The 21,759-nt window shown below is 35.4% G+C and overlaps 1 protein-coding gene across 3 annotated transcripts in view; it reads right to left on the bottom strand.

The window, feature by feature from the left end:
* The window catches only part of PPP1R12A (protein phosphatase 1 regulatory subunit 12A), a 152,001-nt gene that overhangs the window by 23,000 nt on the left and 107,242 nt on the right, over nucleotides 1-21,759 (bottom strand). For all 3 annotated transcript variants that reach the window (XM_029953210.1, XM_029953211.1, XM_029953212.1), the window contains 4 exons: nucleotides 15,220-15,310; nucleotides 13,865-14,065; nucleotides 13,463-13,631; nucleotides 11,065-11,186 (listed from right to left, as the gene is read on the bottom strand). In XM_029953210.1, coding sequence (XP_029809070.1) covers nucleotides 11,065-11,186; nucleotides 13,463-13,631; nucleotides 13,865-14,065; nucleotides 15,220-15,310 — 583 coding nt within the window. The remainder of the gene's footprint in view (nucleotides 1-11,064; nucleotides 11,187-13,462; nucleotides 13,632-13,864; nucleotides 14,066-15,219; nucleotides 15,311-21,759) is intronic.

The raw sequence follows: 21,759 nt of genomic DNA, 5'->3' as shown, positions 1-21,759 counted from the left end.
GTTAGATGAAGCCTATTTTGTCTGCATGACACAATTTAAGTAGGTTAGCATACATGGGGAAAAAAGACCACCTACTTAAATACAAAATTTAGGAAACATTCACAGTGGGGATGAAGAAACTGAAGGCTTAGTAAAGGAAAGATGGTATTCTATTTTATATTGTAATGACACTACACGTGCTTTAATATGTACTCTTTAGACAATTATAATGAGGCAGCAAAAATAGGAAGTCTGTTATATTAAGTAAGTAAGAAGAGTTACTTGCAAGTTACTTGCTTGCAAGATTTATGCAGAAATCCTATCATGTTTAGGTAGTTCATCCATCTGGAAATATCTTGGAAGTTTACAGCAAGCCAAATAGAAAACCAAGAACTTAGTTGGCTAAAAGCCTAGAATCCTAGACTATGGAAATACTCTAGTAAAAGGCCTTGAAGATCTCAACAAACCTTAGAGTGCTGGAAAAAAAGGAAAGAGAAATTTCTGTTCATACATGTCTAGCTCAGGCTCACTATAAAAATGCCACAAGCTTAAAAAAAATGCCACACGCTTTAAAACAAGATCATCCTACTGTCATATTAGTATAGCTATTTTTGCAGTATGACTGTGGGCAAATTTATTAAAATTCTGAGATATACTTACCTTATCCATAAAGTGGGGATAAAAATTTTATAGAATTATGGGACACCTGGGTGGCACAGTTGGTTAAGATTCTGAGTTCAGCTCAGGTTATGATATCACAGTTCATGAGTTCAAGTCTGGGCATGGGGCTCTTTGCTGTCAGCACAGAACCTGCTTTGGATCCCCTGTCTCCCCTTCTCTGCTCCTCCCCTGCTTGCACATGTGCTAATTCTCTCTCTTTCTTTCAAAAATAAATATACGTTAAAGAAAAATACTTCAGAGAATTATTCTAAGGATTAGAGGAAATCTTTGTACAGCCTATCATATTACCTAGTAAAAATAATATGTGAAGTTACTAAGTAACCAGGCAAAATCAATGGTGTTGCTGCTTGTATTATTTATTAATATAAAGATATTCACATAAAAATATGAATTCCACATTGTGAACTGATTGTTTTTAAGCACTGCAGTTTCATGGGGAAAAAACAGAAATTGGAAATTTAAAAAGTAGGAAGATTCAGAGGTCCAAAAAAGTAATAATTAAAAAAAGTGGGAAAGAGTCTAATAATACAAGAAATTAAAAAGTGCCTAACTATACACCATCCCTTCTTTGACAGAGTCCTTGGTTCTTTTTGTCTGTGGTCTGATACAGGTTCAAATCTGGCTGCGAAAGGGAAGGAAGACCTGTGGTCTGAGGGCTGATGAAAATACAATTCAATTTAGGCTTAAGTTAAAAAGATGGGTACTGCCAATACGAATCCCAGGAAGGATCCTTATAATTAAGGGTAGGATTCCAGAAAGTGCAGTTCTGAAGGGGGAGCTGGTCTGAATAAAATTGAGGAAAAATAAATACTATATAATAAACACAGCTTTGCCTATGAATCCCCTAATACATATGACTTACTAAGAAGATAATGTTAAGTAACAAGGACTACTATGTTAGGGTGCTAAGACTGTGAGGTCTTATTTTACTATTACTAAAATGTTAGTGGGCAATCAATTAAAATCAACCAGACATCAGATACTTTCTGATGAACAAAGAAACCTTGCTAGAAGAATTTTGAAACAATCATATTGGTTCTCTACCTGGTAACTGCCCAACAGTAAAATGGTAGTTATTAATTTAAAGGAAACATAAAAAATCCACATTAATGTGTTAAACTACAACCCAGTTCATTAAAAAATAACTGTAAGGTGGAGTGGTGGGTGGCTCAGTTGGTTAAGTGTCTGATTCTTAATACAGGCTCAGGTCATGATCTTGTGGTTTGAGCCCCAGCATCAGGCTCTGTGCTGACAGCTTGGAGTCTGCTTGGAATTCTCTCTCCCTCTCTCTCTGTCCCTGCCCCACTTGTGCTTGCTCTCTCTCTCTCAAAATAAATAAATAACAACAAAAATTTTAAGAAAAAAATGGGATGGGGAAACTGATTAAAAAAGACTTTCAAGATATAATTAATCCCACTGTATAGTCCTATTGTATTCCAATCAAACTAGTGAAGTATAAAAGTACAACAAACCATTTATGGTATATGAGTCAAATGGACATTAAAACTGACTGGATATTCAATATTAAGGGTTTATTGTTAATTTATTTAACAGAAAAATGTGAGCATGGTTTTGTGATCATTTGTTGTATGGCAACATACATTGTGATAATTTTTATTACTTAAAAAATACAACTTTAATAAATTTTAAAATGAAATCCTTCCTCTTAAAAATAGATACTAAAACTTTTACATGAAATGATCTTCTGTAGATTTTCTTCGATAATATGGGAATTGGCAAGGTGGTAGGGATTTAGCTTATTAAACAATGGATACCTGGGGTGGGGTCATTATACTGCTCTTTCACTTTTATAGGCTTGAATTTTCTATATTAGAAATTAAAAGAGAAGTGCCTGCATAGCTCAGTCGGTTAGCATCTGACTCTTAATCTTAGCTCAGGTCTCAATCTCAGGGTGGTGAGTTGAAGCCCTGCATTGGACTCCACATTGGGCGTAGAGCCTACTTAAAAAAAAAATTAAAAAATAGAAATTAAAAGAAAAAATGGAAAAATATCCCCAAGAGTCTAAACAAAACAAAACAACCCAAACAGATTATGTTTGCCCTTCTGTGGTTATATGTTCTACTCAAACAGCATAAATTTCACCTACTGTGCTACCCCACAGTTCTTTCTCCTGTAATATGAATAGCAATGTCAGGCATATATACAATCAGGGATAAGTGAAAAAAATAAAATTTTGTAAGCCAAAACACTGCTACTACCAAATATCACTCGAGATGTAACTAATTGTTATATATACTGTATAATCATATTCATGAAAATGGGTTAACTGTAAAGCATCTTAAGGAGTTCCAGGAAGATGATTTAGTGGATGAATCCTGAGCTCACTTCCTTCCACAGACACACTTGAGGCAACAGTTACATATAATGTAAATCACTCTGAAAATTAGCAGAACAGGTCTTCCATAGCTAAAATCATGGAGAAGCCACATTAAGAAGGGTAGGAGGGACAACCCACAATTGAGATGGATAATACAGGTACAGAGCTCCTACCAGGGGATCAGGCCTCACACTAGGGACCCCTTACCCCAGCGACCTGCACAGGGTAGATGAGCCCCCATAATATCTTGCTTTGAAAATCATCAGGGCTTAACTCCAGAAGAGCCAGAAGGCTATAGGAAACTGATGCTCCACGTTCAAAGGGCCACTGTGCTCTGCCATTTGGTCCGAGACTTGGTACAGAAGCAGCAGTTTGAAAAGCACCTGGGTTATATATGAAGATTTACGGACTAATTTTAGGGCATGTGCTTGAGAAGCAGAGATCTGTAGGCACTTTTTCTCTGGGAAATAAGGTACTATTAGTACCATTTCTAACCCCTCTGCCTAACTGGCCAGACAAAGGAGCCATTTCTGACACCCTCTATTTACCTTCTTTCTAGCACTGCTCATCCCACCCCGGCTTTCCCTATGGATGGTCCCTGTTCATTCCACCCACGCTGGCAGGCACCCTTCAGAGTGATTCCTGCTCTGCAATACCTAGTAGAGTCTTGGTCAGGACTGATGTCCCCAGAAAACGATTACTGCCCCACCCATCACACCTAGCAGGCAGCCCTGGTGGGGGCTGGAGCACTTTCAAAGCAACTCCTGTCCTGCGGAGGAGGGGAGCCAGCCCTGCAGCTACAGCCAGACTTCTTAGTCAGCTGCACTGGGGGGCAGCAGTGCCTACCAGTGTATCTTTAGTAGATGCAGCTGGTCATGGCAGCCAGCTGGAATGAGGAACAGCCCATGCACCAAATGCCCCTGGAACACTCATGGCCTATTTATAACAGAAGGGTGCACCCAGCTCACATAGGGGATACCCCTGGAGTGTCTGGTTCTGTTGATGGGTGGTCAGGAGGGCTGTGTTACAGGGCACCACAAAACCTCTTCTTACCCTTTCAACGCCACTATGTTCAAGACCAGAAGACATGGCTGACCTACCTAATGCAGAGAAACAAACACAGAGAATAGGACAAAATGAGGAAAGAGGAGTATGTTCCAAATGAAAGAATAAGACAAAACCTCAGAAAAGGAACTAAATGAAATGGAAATAAACAATATACCTGATACAGAGTTCAAAGTAATGGTCATAAAGATGTTCACCAGGCTTGAGAATAATGGATGAACTCAGTGTGAACTTCAGCAAAGAAAATTATAAAAAAGAACCAATCAGAGCTGAAGAATACAATAACTGAAATGAAAAAGACACTAGCATCAACAGCAGATTAGAGAATGCAAAAGAATGAATCAGCAATCTGGAAGATAGGGTAGTAAAAAGCACCCAAGCTAAACAACAAAAAGAAAAAAAGAAAAAAATGAGGATAGTTAAAGGGACCTCCGTGACAACATCAAGCAAACTAACATTCACATTATAGGGGTCCCAGAAAGAGAAGAGAGAGAAAGAGGAAGAACTTATTTTAAGAAATAATAATTGAAATCTTCCTTAGCCCGAGAAAAGGAACAGACATCCGGGTCCTAGAGCACACAGATCCCCAAACAAGAAAAATCCACAACAAGATATGTAATAAATACAACATCACAAATTAACGGTAAAGAGAATCTTTTCTTTATTTACTTTGTTTTTCAAAAGACAGATGGGGGTGGGGAGGTGTAGAGGAAAAGGGAGAGAGAGAATCCTAAGCAGGCTCCACACCCAGCGTGTGGAACTCCAAGCAGGGCCCCACGATCTTACAATCATGAGAAATCAAGGAGACGCTTAATTGACTGACCCACCCAGGTGCCCCAAAAAAGAGAATCTTTAAAATCAACTAGTTTTGTACAAGGGAAACCCTGTAAGGTTATCAGATTATTTTTCAGGGAGGGAGTGGCATAATATAGTCAAAGTACAGAAAGGAAAAAACCTACAGCCAAAAGCTTACTCTACCTAGAAAAATTATCACTAGCAATTGAAGAAGAGATAGAGTTTCACAGACAAACAACTTAAAGTACTTTATCACCACTAAACTAGCCTTACAAGAAATGTTAGAGACTTCTGTAACTGGAAAAGAGATAGCCATAACTAGAAATAAGAAAATTATAAAAGAATAAAATATCACTGACTAGTATATGAAGATTAAAATAACAAAAGTAGTAAAACCAATTATACTTAGAGACATTAAATGATACACAAAACAAAAAAAGGAAAAATATGTCATATATGTAAATGTGGAGGAAGAACTACTAAATGTAGTACTTTTAGAATGTGTTTGAACTTGGGGCACCAGAGTGGCTCATTTGGTTGAGCATCCGACTTTAGTTCAGGTCATAATTTCATAGACTGTGAGTTCGAGCCCCACATGAGGCTTTCATCTGTCAGTGCGGAGTCCACTTAGGATCCTCTATTTCCTTCCCTCTGCCCCTGCCCTGTTGGTGGTCTCTCTCTCAAAAATTAATAAACATTAAAAAAACATGTTTGAACTTAAGCGATGATCATTAACTTAAGATAAACTGCTTATACACAGAATGTTATACATAAATCTCATGGTAACCACAAACCAAAACCTAAAATAGATACACAAAGATTAAAAAGAAAGGAATCCAAGCATACCACTAAAGAAAAGTCATCAAATCACAAGGGAAGAGAGTAAGAGAAGAAACCGAAAACTATAAAAACAACCAGAAAACAATGAACAAAACTGCAATAAGTACACACTTATCAATAATTACTTTAAATATAATGGACTAAATACTCTGATCAAAAGACAAAGGATGACTAAATGATTAAAAAAACAAGACCCAACTATATGCTGCCCACAAGACTCATTTCAGATCTCAAGACAAACATAGCCTAAAAATGAAGGAATGGAAAAAAATATTCCATGCAAATGGCAGGGGGTGGGGGGACAGGAGGTAGCAGGGGTAGCAATACCAAGATCAGACAAAAGAGACTTTAAACTTTTTTTTAATGTTTTTTGTTTTTTTTTTGAGAGAGAGAGAGAGACAGAGAGAGAGAAAGACATAGGATCCAAAGCAGGCTCCAGGTTCTAAGCTGTCCACATAAGCCCTATGTAGGGCTTGAACTCACGTACCACATGGTTATGACCTGAGCTGGAGTCAGTGCTTAACTGACTGAGCCACCCAGGCACCCCAGACAAAAGAGACTTAAAAAAAAAAGTGGAAGGGGCACCTGGGTGACTCAGTCAGTTCAGCATCTGACTGTGGCTCAGGTCATGATCTCATGGTTCATGAGTTTGAGCACTGCCTTGGGCTCTGTGCTGACAGCTCAGAGCCTGAAGCCTGCTTTGCATCCTGTCTCTCTCTCTCTTTCTCTTTTTTTACCCCTCCCCTCCTCAAGAACTGTCTCTCTGTCTCTCAAAAATAAATAAATGTTAGGAAAAAAAAAAGACTGTAGGGGCATCTGGATAGCTCAGTCAGTTAACATGGTTCAAGAGATCAAGCCTTGCTTGCTTGGGGCTCTGTGCTATCAGTGAGGACTGGGACTCTTGGGATTCTCTCTCTCTCTTACTGCCCATCCCCAAATCACACTTGCTCTCACAAAATAAACATAAAAAAAAAGTTAAACAAAGAATGTAGAAAGAGGCAAAGAGGGCATTACATAATGATAAAGAGATCAATCCAAAGGGAGATTATAAGAATCCTAATATAGGAGCACCTAGAAATATAAAGCAAATATTAACAGACATAAAGGACAAAACTGAAAATCATATAATAACAGTAAGGAACTTTTAACACCCTACTTACATAAGTGGACAGAGTATCCAGACAGAAAAATCAAGGAATCCATGGTTTTGAATGACACAGTAGATAAGATGGACTTAACAGACACATATAGAACACTCTAATAAAAAACAAAATACATCCTTTTTAAGTACACATGGAACAATCTCAAGGACAGATCATGTTAGGCCACAAAACAAGTCTCAATAAACTTAAGACTGAAATTACAAGAAAACTGGAAAAAAAACACATACAAGTGGTAAACAACATGCTACTAAGCAATCAATGGGTCAATGAAGAAATCAAAAAGGAAATAAAAAATTACCGAGACAGAGATAAAAAAGGACATTATGGCTCAAAATCTTTGGGATACAAAAGCAGTTCTAAAATGGAAGTTTATAGTGATACAGACCTACTTCAAGAAATCTCAATCAAATTTTATACCTAAAGTAATTAGAAAAAGAACAAATGAAGCCCAAAGTTAGTAGAAAAAAGCGAATTATAAAGATCAGAGCAGAAATGAATATGTTCTAAAAAACAACAGAAAGGCTCAATGAAACTAAGAGCTGGTTCTTTGAAAAGATAAAACCGACAAACCCTTGGCCAGCCTCATCAAAAAAAGAAGATAACTGAAATAAAATAAAAAGTGAAAGAGAAGTTACAATGAACACCATAGGAGTACAAAAAATAAGAGACTACTAAAAACAATGACATGCCAACAAATTAGATATTCTAGAAGAAATGGATAAATTCCTAGAAACATATTATCTCTAAGACTAAAGGAAGGAGAAACAGAAAATCTGAACAGACTGATTACTAATAATGAAATTGAATCAGTAATAAAAAAATGCCCAGTAAAGAGTGAAGTCCAGGATCAAATGGCTTTACAGGTAAACTCCATCCAAGATTTTTAAAAAGCTGATACCAATCCTCAAACTGTTCCAAAAACACAAGAGGCAAGAATGTGTCTTAATTCATTCTGTAAGGCCAGGATCACCCTGATACCAAAATCAAAGACACTACAGAAAAAGAAAACTACAGAATATCACTGATGAACATACATGAAAAATCCCTCAACATTAGTAAACCAAATACATCAAAAGGATCATTCACCATGATTGTATGGGACTTATCTTAGGGATGCTAAGGTACAGTATCCATAAATCAGTCAGTATGATATAACATATTAACAAAACGAAGGATAAAAATCATGATTGATGCAGAAAAAGTATTTGACAAAATTCAATACCCCTTCATGATGCTAAGTCTCAACAAAGTGGGTTTAGAGGAAAACATAACTCAACATAATGAAGGCCACAGATAAAAACCCATAGTTAACACCACATTTGACAGTGAAAAGCTGAAAGCTTTTCCTCTAAGATCAGATTCAGGACAAGGATGTCTTGCTACTTTTATTCAACAGAGTACTATTGGAAGTCTCACCCACAGGAATCAGACAAGAAAAAGAAATAAAAGGCATCCAAATTAGCAATAAGTAAAACCAACACTATTTGCAGATGACATACCATTTATAGAAAACTCTGAAGATGCCACCAAGAAAGTAACAGAATAAATGAATTTAGTACATTGCAGGATACAAAATCAGTATACAAAAAAGTTGCATTTCTATACATTAATAATGAACTAGCCAAAAGAGAAGAAACTATAAGATGTCGATGAAAGATAACACAAAGAAATGAAAAGATATACCATGCTCATTAGAAAAATACTGCCAAAATGTCTATACTATTCAACGCAACCTACAAATTCACTCAATCCCTATCAAAAAGCAGTACTATTTTTTCACAGAATTGGAATAATCCTAAAATTTACATGAAACACAAGACGCTGAAAGAGGCAAACTAATCTTGAGAAAGGATCTTAACAAAACTGGAGGAACCACAATCCCAGGTTTCAAACTATACTACTAAGTGACAGTAATCAAAACATGTTACTTTCACAAATATACACATACAGATCAACAGAACAGAAAAGAGAGGCTAGAAATAAACCCGTGTGTAGATAGTTAATTAGTCTTCAACAAGGCAAAAGAATATATAATAAGGAAAAGAAAATCTCACCAACAAATAGTGCTGGAAAACTGATCAGCTACATGCAAAAGAATAAACCAGATCACTTTCTTATACCATTCACAAGAATAAACTCAAAATGGATTAAAGACCTAAATGTAAGACCAGAAACCATGAAACTCCTAAAAAAAACCCAACCCCCCCCCCCAAAAAAAACCAAGAAAAAAAAAAAGGCAGTAAATTCTTGGTTATCGGCCTTAGCAATATTTTTTTGGATACATCCCCTCAGGCAAGGGAAACCAAAGCAAAAATAAACAACTGGGGCTTATCACTCTAAAAAGCTTTTGTACCCTGAAGGAAACCATCGGCCAAATGAAAAGAGGCAAGAAGATACCTGCAAAAGATATTATCCGGAAAGGGATTAATATTCAAAAATTATAAAAACCTCATATAACTCAACAACAACAACAACAACAACAACAACAACAACAACAAAAAACCCAATTAAAAAAATGGGTAAAGGACTTGAAAAGACATTTTTCCAAAGAAGACACATAGAAAGGCACCTGGGTGGCTCAGTCAGTTAAGTGTCTGACTCTTGGTTTTGGCTCAGCTTTGTGAGTTTGAGCCCCACATCAGGCTCTGTGCTGACAGTGCAGAGCCTGCCTGGGATTCTCTCTCCCCCCTCTCTCAAAATAAATAAATAGATTCAAAAAAGACATATAAAGAGCCAGCAGACACATGAAAGATGTTCAGCATCAGTAATCATCAGGGAAATGCACAAAGAAACCATAATGAGATATCATCTTGCACCAGTCAGAATGGTTAGCATCAAAAAGATAAGAAATAACAAGTGTTGGCAAGGACATGGAGAAAAGAGAACTTTTGTGCACTGCTGGTGGGAATGGAAATTGGTGCAGTCACTATGGAAAACACAATGGAGCTTCCTCAAAAAATCAAGAACAGAAATACCATATGATCCAATAATTCCCCTACTGGATAATTTTCCTGAAGAAAACTAAATCACTAATCCTTAAAGACTATTTATCCCCACGTTCACTGTAGCATTATTTGTAACAGCCTAGAGAAGGAAGCAACCTAAGCGTCCATCTATAGATAAATAAAATGTGAAAATAGCTACAATGGAATATTATGCAGCCATAAATAGAAAAAAATCTTGCTATTCACAAAATGGATAGACCTACAAGGTATTATGCTAAAAGAAGCAAGTGAGAGAAAAACAAATACCATGTTTTTACTTTTATATGGAATCTAAAAGCCCAAAAAATTAACAAATAAAAAAACTGAAACAGTCTCATAAATACTGAGAAGAGACTGATTGTTCTAAGAGAGGATAGGGGTAGGGAGACAGGTGAAATAGGTGAAGGGAATAACTTTCAGTCATAAGATAAGGTGATGAAAAGTACTGCACAGTGAGTGAATATAGTCAATAATATTGTAGTAACTTTGTACAGTGAGATGGTAACTATACTTAGTGTAGGCATTTTGTATAATTGTTGAATCACTATGTTGTATACTTGGAAGTAATAATATAGTAATAAAAATATGTAAAGGATCTTTCTTTCAAGAATCTCTAAGATAAAGAAGCACATTAGCCACTATACACTAATATGTTTATTATTTTTAAAAATAGATTGTGGAGGGGTACCTGGCTGGCTCAGTTGGTTGAGCGTCCAACTTCGGCTCATGATCTCACGTTCTGTGAGTTCGAGCCCCACACTGGGCTCTGTGCTGACAGCTCAGAGCCTGGAGTCTGCTTCAGATTCTGTGTCTCCCTCTCTCTCTGCCCCTCCCATGATCATGCTCTCTCTCTGTCTCTCAATGATAAATAAATGTTAAAATAATTAAAAATAAATAAAAAAAAAAAAATAAAAACAGATTGTGGGGAAGAGCACTGGGTGTTATATGGAAACCAACTTGACAATAAACTATTAAAAAAATAGCCATTATTGCTTTCATCCCAAAACTGGGACAGAACTCCTGCTTTTTAGTAATCCCCAAGATTTAAGTTTTCACTAGCTATCCTAATAAAGAAGACTTCTGATTTAATAACCTGACTCAAACTCGGTGATGAGCTAAAAGCATATGTAATAGGAGGCATAATAAAACGTTATTAGAATGTACTTCTAGAAAGATTAAGTATACTACCAAGCAGTTATATTTTAATAGGTTCTCTCACATCTTGTGTCCAGAATGAAACTCCTGTAGATCTCCTTTTCTCTCTTGGTCGCCGTCGTTCTCGGATTGATTTAGGTTGTGATTTATCTTCTCCTTCTTTTTCCTCCTCTCTCTTTTCTCCCTCTGTTAAGGATTACAATGAACCACATGGTAGCAATGTATCTTGACAGTATTTTATAAGAAAAATGTAGTAATAATAATTTAAAATCAACCTCCTTCATAAAGCCTTCTAAAACTTTCCAATTAGAATTATTTTTTGCCCCCCTCAGCGCTCCTACAAAACACTTGGTTTAGACATGTATTTGTATCTCCCATTAGACAGGTTCTTGATCAAGACAAAAAATAATTTTGTCATTTTCCTAGTGCCTAAAACAAAACTTTTGCCAAAAGACATACTTAATATTTGCTGAACAGAAAATAACTGAATCCTATGAAGAAAAGAGGGCTTGGGCTATTAACGTTTGATAGGGAGATAGTAACTATACCCAGAGTTAACATTTTAAGGGAAACAGTTCTTAATGACGGAAGATCTAGCAGGCATAGAATGAGTTTATCAGTTTGTTTCTACTATTTCCAGTCCTCATTCAGTAGAATAAGGTATTCATTTAGTTTCATTTTTTATTAGGTAGTATCTAAAAACAACCCTTTTCTTCTGGAAAAAATATTTATCTTTTAAAACAAATCAACATAAAAAAATTTAGTCGTGGGGCGCCTGGGTGGCTCGGTTGGTTAAGGGCCTAGCTTTGGCTCAGGTCATGATCTCATAGTTTGTGCATTTGAGCCCCATGTCCCCCAAATCTGCTTTGGATTCTTTATCTCCCTCTTTCTCTCTAAAAATTAATAAACATTTAAAACATAACGTTTTAAATTTAGTCTCAAAATTTGTTTCCTTCCTAGGATAGTTTTTTTTTTTTTTTTAAATGCTTTTTATTTATTTTTGAGAGACAGAGAGAGACAGCTGGAGCAGGGGAGAGTCAGAGAGAGAGGGAGACACAGAATCTGAAACAGGTTTCAGGCTCTGAGCTAGCTGTCAGCACAGAGCCCGACGCGGGGCTCGAACCCACGAACCATGAGATCTGACCTGAGCCGAAGCTGGACACTTAACCGACTGAGCCACCCAGGCGCCCCCTTCCTAGGATAGTTAAAACAGCTTTAGATTTACATACTATAAAGATATTAGGGCCTTTAAATAGGTTTTAAAAAGTAGACATCTATGTGGAACAAAGTAATGTTAAAAATTATTTCTAAAAGTCTCCTTCCTGTGCCATTAGCAAAGAGTCACAGCAAAAGAAATTTCAAAATTACAGTACTAGGAAGGTTTCTTTAGAGTTGTTTTTGGAATTGGTTTAGAGCAAAGATCTCAAACTCCAATGTATATAGTGGCCATCCAGATAATATAAATGAATAAAATGGGCCAGGAGAGAGAGCACTATTCCAAGGGGTGGGGGGCTATAACTTACTCCTTGGCTCTAGCCAATTGTTGATATATGAGAATTTAGACACATTGTTGCTAAATCTTCCCACTTTTCAACAGATGATGAAAATCTAAACTTTCATGCAAATATTCCTAATTTTCAAAGTTAGCTCAACCTTTTTATATTGTGTGGGCCTCACACTTAGTGTTTTAAAGAACTGAAATATCTCAATGACCAAAGAAAGAAAAATCAGAAAATTGGGAAAAACTTAATTTTTCTCAAGTTTACCTTTAATGATTACTGATATTATCATGACTAATACTACAGGATTTTCTTTTAAAATATAAAATACCTACAATTAGAAATAATTTTATTTAGTACCAATGTCTAGAAGTAGGAATTATTAAAATTTAAATGGGAAGTGTTTATATGAGATAATGGGAAATGTTAACAGTGATCATCAATATGCCAACATACTGCTGAAAAAGAAATCTATTTCTCAAGATATAAGCATAAAAGTCATTTTGTTTTAGCAAGGACATTACAAGTGTTAAGTGATTTTAGTTTAAAACAATTTCACATACAAAAAATTTAAAAGATATGATCCATGCAATAGGCAAGAAATAACTTTAAACACTAATAAACTGCTCCTAGAAATAGTCTCCCACCAGTTCTTCTATGTTGACTTTTCTATCTAAGGATTTAGAGAGGAAAAATCTAAAAAAAAAATCTAAAGAAACATCTAAAGATTTTTGTGAAGTCTCGAATTATAAAGATATACAGAACAATGTGAGACTATATAATTCTATTTTTATTTTCTACTCTTCTCATTTTTGACCATCATATTCTTTCTGAAAGAAAAAAATGGAATAATGACTCCCAGTTTAGAAAGTTGTTTCTTTTCTGTTGAACTATAAATTAGAAAAAAAAGTTCAAAGGATTATTTGAAGGAAACAAAGTGTTATCACAATCTGGTCTTCTTACCTCTTTCATTTTCTTTTGTTAATCCTCTGGAGTAAGCGGAAGTTATACCTACAAGACTATTTGGCCTGTTTAGTTGACTTGAAGCATAGAGTGAGCTGCTCATGGTAGAAAGTGAAGAGGATGGAGTGGTTGAACTTGAAGTGGATACTGGTCTGTAACGCTGGTAAGTCTGTGAAATATTAAAAGTAATTCACACTTAAAATATTAAACAGTTAAAAACATATAAACACTTAAGTTCATTTAAAAAAATGTTCTAATCATCTCAAAATAATTCAGATTTCTGGTTAAAATCCTTCTGAGTCTTTTCTATTTGGTTTCTTGGTGTATAAACCTCTTGTACATTGACAGTCACAAGAACCATGCATACCATTTGACCTAGCTGTGTTAGTGGTACACTATTACCTCATCATATGTTCTAGAGTACTTCTGTTTATATTCATCTTCTCTAGATGTTTCGGACTCCTTCTTTTCTTCCTGCTTCTCTTTATCCTGTTTTTCTTTTTCCTCTTTTTCTTTTTCTTCATTTTCTTGTTCTCTGGTTCGGGTAGAACGACTTCTTCCTATTGTTTTTTCAGCTTCCTGAAGATCAGTCAATGTTACTCCCTGTACATAAAAAAGACAAATTTAAGAATGAGAGGCAGTATAGCTGTTTCAAAGAAATATTTTGTAAGCAGACAAATTTAATATGAATGTATTAAAAGTCAAATCGACTCTTGGAACTGGTTTGCAAATTCAAACAAAATTTCAAGTTGGCAAGTCCCATTCATTCTATGAAGAATAATCATGAGCAAGCACAATAACAGGTACTGGAAAAGATATAAAATATATGTAAGAAATAGTCTCTATATTCAAGAAATTAACAAAAGAAGGAGAGACGACAGAACTATCACATGAATATGAATATAAATATTCCTAAGAAGTACAAAGAAGGAAAAGCTGATATATACATTGTTTATACACTAAATTTACATGTACTTACATTTTTTGTTATATGTGCAAAAAGTTTTCAGTAAAGAATTTTTAAAGGGTAAGACTTGAAGAACAGGTTAGATTTCAAAAAGTAAAGGTACAAAGACAGGAAGAATATGTTAAGATCTTAACAAACAGTTCAGCTTGACATGAAATATGAATAAAAATAAGGATCAAGGAATTGAATCTGGACTCTGGAGTGCCTCAACTACCAGAAAGGACAGACACAAAGTGATATATTAGATATAACAGTAATGGCAAGGAGGTTAAGGAGGTTAAGGTTAAGGAGATGACTGAGTGACATTTTCCTTGTACTTGCAAGTTAGCTGTTTGAAATATCTAATACAATAGACTTATTCCTCACAACTTGAAATATTCATAGAATTGCTTTAACACTTATTAGTACTCTGTGCTGACACCATCTTAGTAATAAAAAATATTCAAAGAGATACAAAGGTATATGCTAATTAGATTAAATATAATATTAACATTAATTAATTAGATTAAATGTAATATATGAAAGGCTAGGAAAGAGTAACTAAAGCAATCTCTAAGATTTCCTCTCATTATATACAAGCATCAATGTCTTTTCTTTCTCTCTCTCTCTCTCTTTCTTTAAGTAATCTCTACACCCAACAAGGGGCTCAAACTCACAACTCCAAGAACAGTCACATGCTCCTCTGACTGAGCCAGCCAGGTGCTGCAATGATATTAATATTTTCATAGAGAAGTGAAAAAGAGAAAGGTAATTTGAAGTTTTATATATTATATATAAACATTAGTTATACCTGTGTTGATCTTCTAGACTGTCTTGCTTGTCTAGATCTCGCTTTTCTTTGGGATTCAGACTCTTCATCTCTAACAGGAGTGAGGTATGATCTACAGTAATAAATAAAAATTGTTAGTTGGATATAAAATATCTGTGAATTACATATAAATGTATGAATGAATACAAGGTAAGCATTTTAATGGGTTTTAAAAAAAAGTCTTAAAAACAGGTATATTGATCATGAAAATTCAACAATGCAATCTGATAAATTTTTAGACTGAAAATAATCATATTAACTTATATTTTTCAAGTTCTTCCTAATCACAGTCTATTATTTTTTTTAAAAGCCATGTGATGGGGCGCCTGGGTGGCTCGGTTGGTTAAGCCTCCAACTTCGGCTCAGGTCACATCTCACGTTCATGGGTTTGAGCCCCATGTCAGGCTCTGTGCTGACAGCTAGCTCAGAGCCTGGAGCCTGCTTCCGGTTCTGTCTCTCCTTCTCTCTCTGACCCTCCCCCTCTCATGCTCTGTCTCTCTCTGTATCAAAAATAAATAAAACATTAAAAAAAATTTAAAAGCCCTATGATGAGTCCTTTTAGCCCCTTTTCTGATTCCCTGCAGTACCGTGCTAGATGATACATGAAGGCAGTTAGACTGTCAAGGTCTTTCCATGGTTAGAATGGTTAGAACTGAAGGCAACATTTAACATAGGGGATGACTAGTGAGCAAGCAACACTCCCTGCATTCCTGTCACTGTACATTTATTAATGTTTTTGGTAGACATCATATTCTTGTTCACACTTTGAGTTACCTAAAAATTCAAGTATTTTAATACATAAACTACTTTAAAATCAGCATCCTATTCTTTGTTACTGATATTCTGATATAAAGAGAATTTGACATTTATCTTCACTATACTTGATCTTATCTATTTAAGCCTAAGTCCCATCTATCTAAGGATATGTACAATTTCAAAAGCATATGTCTATGTCAAGAGATTAATAATTAATTAAAGGGTTGAATAAGCAAAGAAAAGACAGAGCCCTGCAACACAAACAAAATAACTTCCCTCCGATGGTCAACATTACTTGGGAAGTTCAATTGTTAACACTTTATTTAGTTATATCCACATTTCTCAGACAACACTCAGAGGTAGAAGATTTCTATTGTCTATGCTGTTTATTAAATCTATCTAGATTATATTACCTGCCCCTCCCCTTTAAAAAGCTCAACTTTTTAAAAGGGCTTTTTTTTTTTTTAGATTTAATATGCTTTCCAACTTGTAATTCATTCTGTTCTTTAAACTTCCAAAACTATTCATATATCCACAGCCAACTTTAGAATTTATTCTTGGTTTTATACCTTATCTTTTATTTTTTTCTATGTGTCCTTTAAATTTAAAGCTCTAGGTTCCGAGAATATAACATACCTTAAACTCCTTAGAATCATTTAGTTTCCTCAGAATTCTTTGAGCCCTGTTCCTTTTGATTTCTCTGTTTCCTTCACACTCTCGAGTTTTTAGGAATCTGTCTAAAACTAAAATACATGATTTACTATTCCTATGATTCACTTCCTTGAATAATTAGCCCTAAGATTACGTGTCATCCAAAACCCTAGCTGCTTCAATTCTATCAATTAACGCTTACTTATTGGCTAAACTTAGCTCTAGAGGACTGGTTTTCTGCGTTGCTTCTACTCTAATTACAGATAAACTTTAAGCAAAGTAAGTCAAGAACTTCTCAGGAAGGTGTTTCTACCTGACTGAGATATCCAACAAATTTAGAGAAAGATGAAAATCTTTCCACTACTTTATTTTGACTTAAGTTGCTTTTTATCATCTGGTTTTAGAAAATATCACCTGTTTTCTCTATTTGGTTGAATACCCTATGGCACTATTTCATAAAGACATAATGACATTTTTTCCTCTTTATCCATGTTTTCACCTCTAGGTTTCTAGAATATCCTGGTGGCTCAGTCGGTTAAGCATCCAACTTAGGCTCAGGTGATGATCTCATAGTTCATGAGTTTGAGACCCACACTGGGCACAGTGCTGACAGTTTGCTTCAGATTCTGTGTCTCCCTCTCTCTCTGCTTCTTCCCCACTCACTCCTTCTCTTTCTCAAAAATAAACATTAGAATATTCTGAAAGATTATGTCTTTTTGTTATTATAGTATCACTACATGTATCTCATAAATCAGGCAAACCCCACATAATTCAAGCATTGATGAGTTCTATTTTACCAAATTTAGTTTCTATTAAAATACTGGTACAGATTTAAAATTTATAACCTATAAGTTCATTTTTTTGTTTATTTAATATTGAGAGAGAGAAGATAAGTGGGGAAAGGGAAGAAAGAGTGAGGGAGAGAATCCCAAACAGACTCTGCACAATCAGCACAAGGCCCAATGCAAGGTTTAAACTCACAAACCATGACCTTAGCAGAAGCTGGACATTTAACCCACTGAGCCAGCCAGGTGCCCCTAAATTTTTAATTAAAAATAAAAATTAAATTTCTAAGTATTTGGTCTGTTACTTTTAATTTGTCCTCCTAAAAGTGTTGGGCAAGGAAAAAATTCACTACATAAAACACTTTACTTATTTATTGATTTAAAGTTTATTTTTATTTTCAGAGAGAGAGAGACATAGAGCAAGCAGGAGAGAGGCAGAGAAAAGGAGACAAAATCCCAAGTAGGCTCCATGCCGTCAGTGCAGAGCTCAGTGCAGGTCTTGATTCCACAAACCGTAAGATTATGACCTGACCAGAAATCGAGAGTCAGATGCTTAACAGATTGAGCCATCCAGGTGCCCTGGGCACATAAAACATACTAGTTACCAGTCTTTCTTTAGTTTGACTTTCTTTTAGAGATTCTGCAACATATGGCATCATCTGTACCTATGTACAGATCCAGAGAAATGGCTACAACTGGTAGGATACATGTCCTCTGAATGGTCCACAATGCTCAAGCTACACTAAGCTTGATACTTCTCTTTCTCCCACTGTTTCTAAATTTTCATTCTGTCTCTATATCAACCCTTGTGAGTTTTAAGCTTTTTATTTAGATATAACAGTTATTTCCTACTTGTATAACAACTCCAGTGATTTTTCTGGGATAAGCAATTTAAAAAGTGAAAAAGAATAACAAAAAACTCGTTACAGTTTTAGTTTAAGAAAATTAATTCTTAATTATTAAGAATAGAGTGAGGAGCTGGTTTATTCTAGAAGTTAGATATAGATATTTGGAAAATGCTATACATTTTAACCTTCTCCAGGAAAATCACAGCATGTTAAAGGCTCTGAGAAGAACCAAGAAAGAAACCTATTTAACCTTGTTTCTGCATTTCCTAAGATTATTTAAGTAGAACATACTTTTATGGTACACCTGTTATATCTAGAAAAGTGCTCTGTGAAACATCAAGTTGGAAAACACGGCCCAATGGCCAGTTTTTTAGCCATTCATTTGGTACTTATTTATGCATCCACTGCCCCTGTACAATTTATTGCTTTTAGGACTTCCAGATGAGGAGAAAAAATAAAATAAGATGAAACTTCAATGTGGTAAAACAGAAAAACTTTATAGCAGCTCATGTATCATTTCAGTATTTCATGAGCTTCTCTGAAAGTAAGCATGAACACGGATAACTGAATCTGTCTCCTCTATGTAATGGTCAAAATTTTCAGTCATAGTGTACAACAGGGAATCTGCACTGCCATTTGCTCTTTTAATCCCCACAGCAAACAGAACTAATCAATCATCAGTCTCTTCAAGTGAGCTTCACTTCTTTTTCAACAGTTTCAAGGTGCCATAAAAGTTAAATCTACCTATCAGATCTGGTTCAACATATGCAGATTAAGGGGATAAAAATTACTATTCAAAAGACATAGTATCTGTTCACTTAAATTTTCCTTACATTTGCTCCAAATCAGCATAAAAATCTAGCCTATCAATTTGTAATATACAATATATTTCCTATTATTTTAAGAGTCCTCTGGCATTCAGTTCATTCTCATCACCTGGGGTTCCTGTATAGAGCAAACCTCTATGAAATAAATGTAGACAAGAGAGTTAATTCATATATTTTGTGTTTTTAATTAAAAAGAACTGATTATAGGGGCACTTGGGTGGCTCAGTCAGCTGGGCGTCTGACTTCAGCTCAGGTAATGATCTCACAGTCTGTGGGTTCAAGCTTCGCGTCAGGCTCTATGCTGACAGCTCAGAGCCTGGAGCCTGCTTCAGATTCTGTGTCTCCCTGTCTCTCTGTCCTTCCCCTGCTGGCTCTCTGCCTCTTTTTCTCTCAAAATAAAATAAAGACATAAAAATTTGAAAAAAAAAAAAAAAAAAAGAACTGATTATTAAAAAGATAGCAGAATATATCAAACTCTACTGCTGCCTTTTTTTTTTAGTTTGTTTATTTTGAGGGAAACAGAGAGTGTGAGTAGGGCAGGGGGAGAGAGAATCCCGAGCAGGCTCTGCACTGGCAGCCCGACATGGGGCTTGAACTCATGAAACTATAAGATCATAACCTGAGTAGAAACTAAGAGCTGGGTGCTTAACCAGCTGAGCCATTTTATTTATTTATTTTCATAAAGAGAAAGGAAAGAGCGGGGGAGGTGCAGAGGGAGAGAGGGGGAGAATCCCAGGCAGGCTCTGCACTGTCAGCAGAGCCTGACATGGGGCTTGATCCCACAAACTGAGCTACCCAGGCACCCCTCAATTTCTACTGCTGTCTTAATCTTACTATATCATACTGTCATATTGAATCTCTTTCTTAAAACTATACAGGGTGCATAGTTTTACTCTTTAGTAGTCTTAGATTGCTTATAATTTTCTGAGCTACTGAAAGAGTATTATTTTTTAAAAAATGATTTTCTAATAATTCCAATTATTCTATTTATTATTTCACTGACATTTAATGGCTGAAGTATTATTTATTTATAATACTTATATTTTAGGTAATCAACAAATAACATCTTTTAAAAAACTGAAAACCAACCTTTGTTTTTCATTTAGCTTTTTTCCTTGCAGAGGGAAGATAAATGAGCAAATGCAATCTGGCTGAGCCAAGGGGAAAAGGTGGAGGAGAATAACTATACAAAGTAACTGTTCCATGTGAACTCATGTTACAAACATGAACTTATTAGTAAGATACTGCTCTGTATTTTGAAAAGATTCGAGAGATAGAAATATTTAAATTTTTTAAATGTTTTTTTTTTTATTTTTGATAGACAGAGAGACAGTGCGAGCAGGGGAGGGTCAGAGAGAGAGGGAGACACAGAATCTGAAGACAGGCTACAGGCTCTGAGCTAGCTGTCAGCACTGAGCCAGATGTGGGGCTCGAACCCACGAACCATGAGATCATGACCTGAGAAATATTTAAAAAATGAAAGAATTTGCTATAATGCTCCATCTATTTTAAGCTAACTTCTCTACTCCCCACCCCACCACCAATAATCCATTGGAAATCTTAACAAAAACAAAAAAATCTTCATCCAAACCTGATCAATAAAAACAAAATTCCAGAATATTGTGGAATTTAATAGTGAGTTTGGTAACTTTTCATAATATCTGAAAGTATAGATGTAAGGATGCCTAAAATAGCAAAGATGTATTAGCTTATCTTTTTAGTCACAATAAATACTTAAATCATAATACATACATTTTTAGGACAAATATTCAACTATATATATTTCAAAACCGTTAACAAAATTTAACCAAAAGACAAACAGAAGAGGCCACAAAGCATCCAAAATTGCAAACAATTATCTGACATCAAACAAAACACAAACATTAATATTACTGCAAACATCACTGAAAATGCATAAGACAAAGTTTCTGTAATATACACCAGGAAAAATGTCAATAGACACATTTTGTTTCTTATCCTATTGAAATGTGTTCTGTTCTATGAAAATCTCCAAATATTTAATTCTTAATCTTTAATGTCTTCCAGGATTAATTCTAAAAAGATGAAACTCAACTTTCCCCAACAACATAAAAAATAAAGAAATCTGAAGTTAAGAATCATAATTTGTGGGGTGTCTGGGTGGCTCAGTCGGTTAAGTGTCCGACTTCGACTCAGGTCATGATCTCACAGTTCGTGGGTTCGAGCCCTGCGTTGGGCTCTGTGCTGACAGCTAGCTCAGAGCCTGGAGCCTGTCTTTGGATTCTGTGTTTCCCTGTCTCTCTGACCCTCCCCTGCTCACACTGTCTCTCTCTCTCTCTCTCTCTCTCTCTCTAAAATAAATAAAACATTAAATAAATTAAAATATTTAATTCATGATTTCCTTTATGTACTGAATTAAAACTAAATGCATGTATTCAATGTACTTAAAAATGACTTGGCTTACACATATGCCCAAGGAGCCTTTCTTCAAGAGAATCTTAAAATGAAAGTCTCAAAAGTAACAAAAACAGTTTAACATCCATCAAATTTTTTAATAATGGGAGGAAATAAAGGGAAGAATGAAGAATCTGTTTCTGTCATGTTACATCTAGTCTTCCATGAGTATGATGACTGGGTATGTGTAGATCTTCATCACAAAAATGTCTTGAATTAAAA

Source organism: Suricata suricatta, chromosome 10 (genome assembly GCF_006229205.1).
Source record: "Suricata suricatta isolate VVHF042 chromosome 10, meerkat_22Aug2017_6uvM2_HiC, whole genome shotgun sequence".
Lineage (NCBI taxonomy): Eukaryota > Metazoa > Chordata > Mammalia > Carnivora > Herpestidae > Suricata > Suricata suricatta.
The sequence above is the reverse complement of the archived record's forward strand: the minus strand, read 5'-3'. Positions and strand labels throughout refer to the sequence as shown.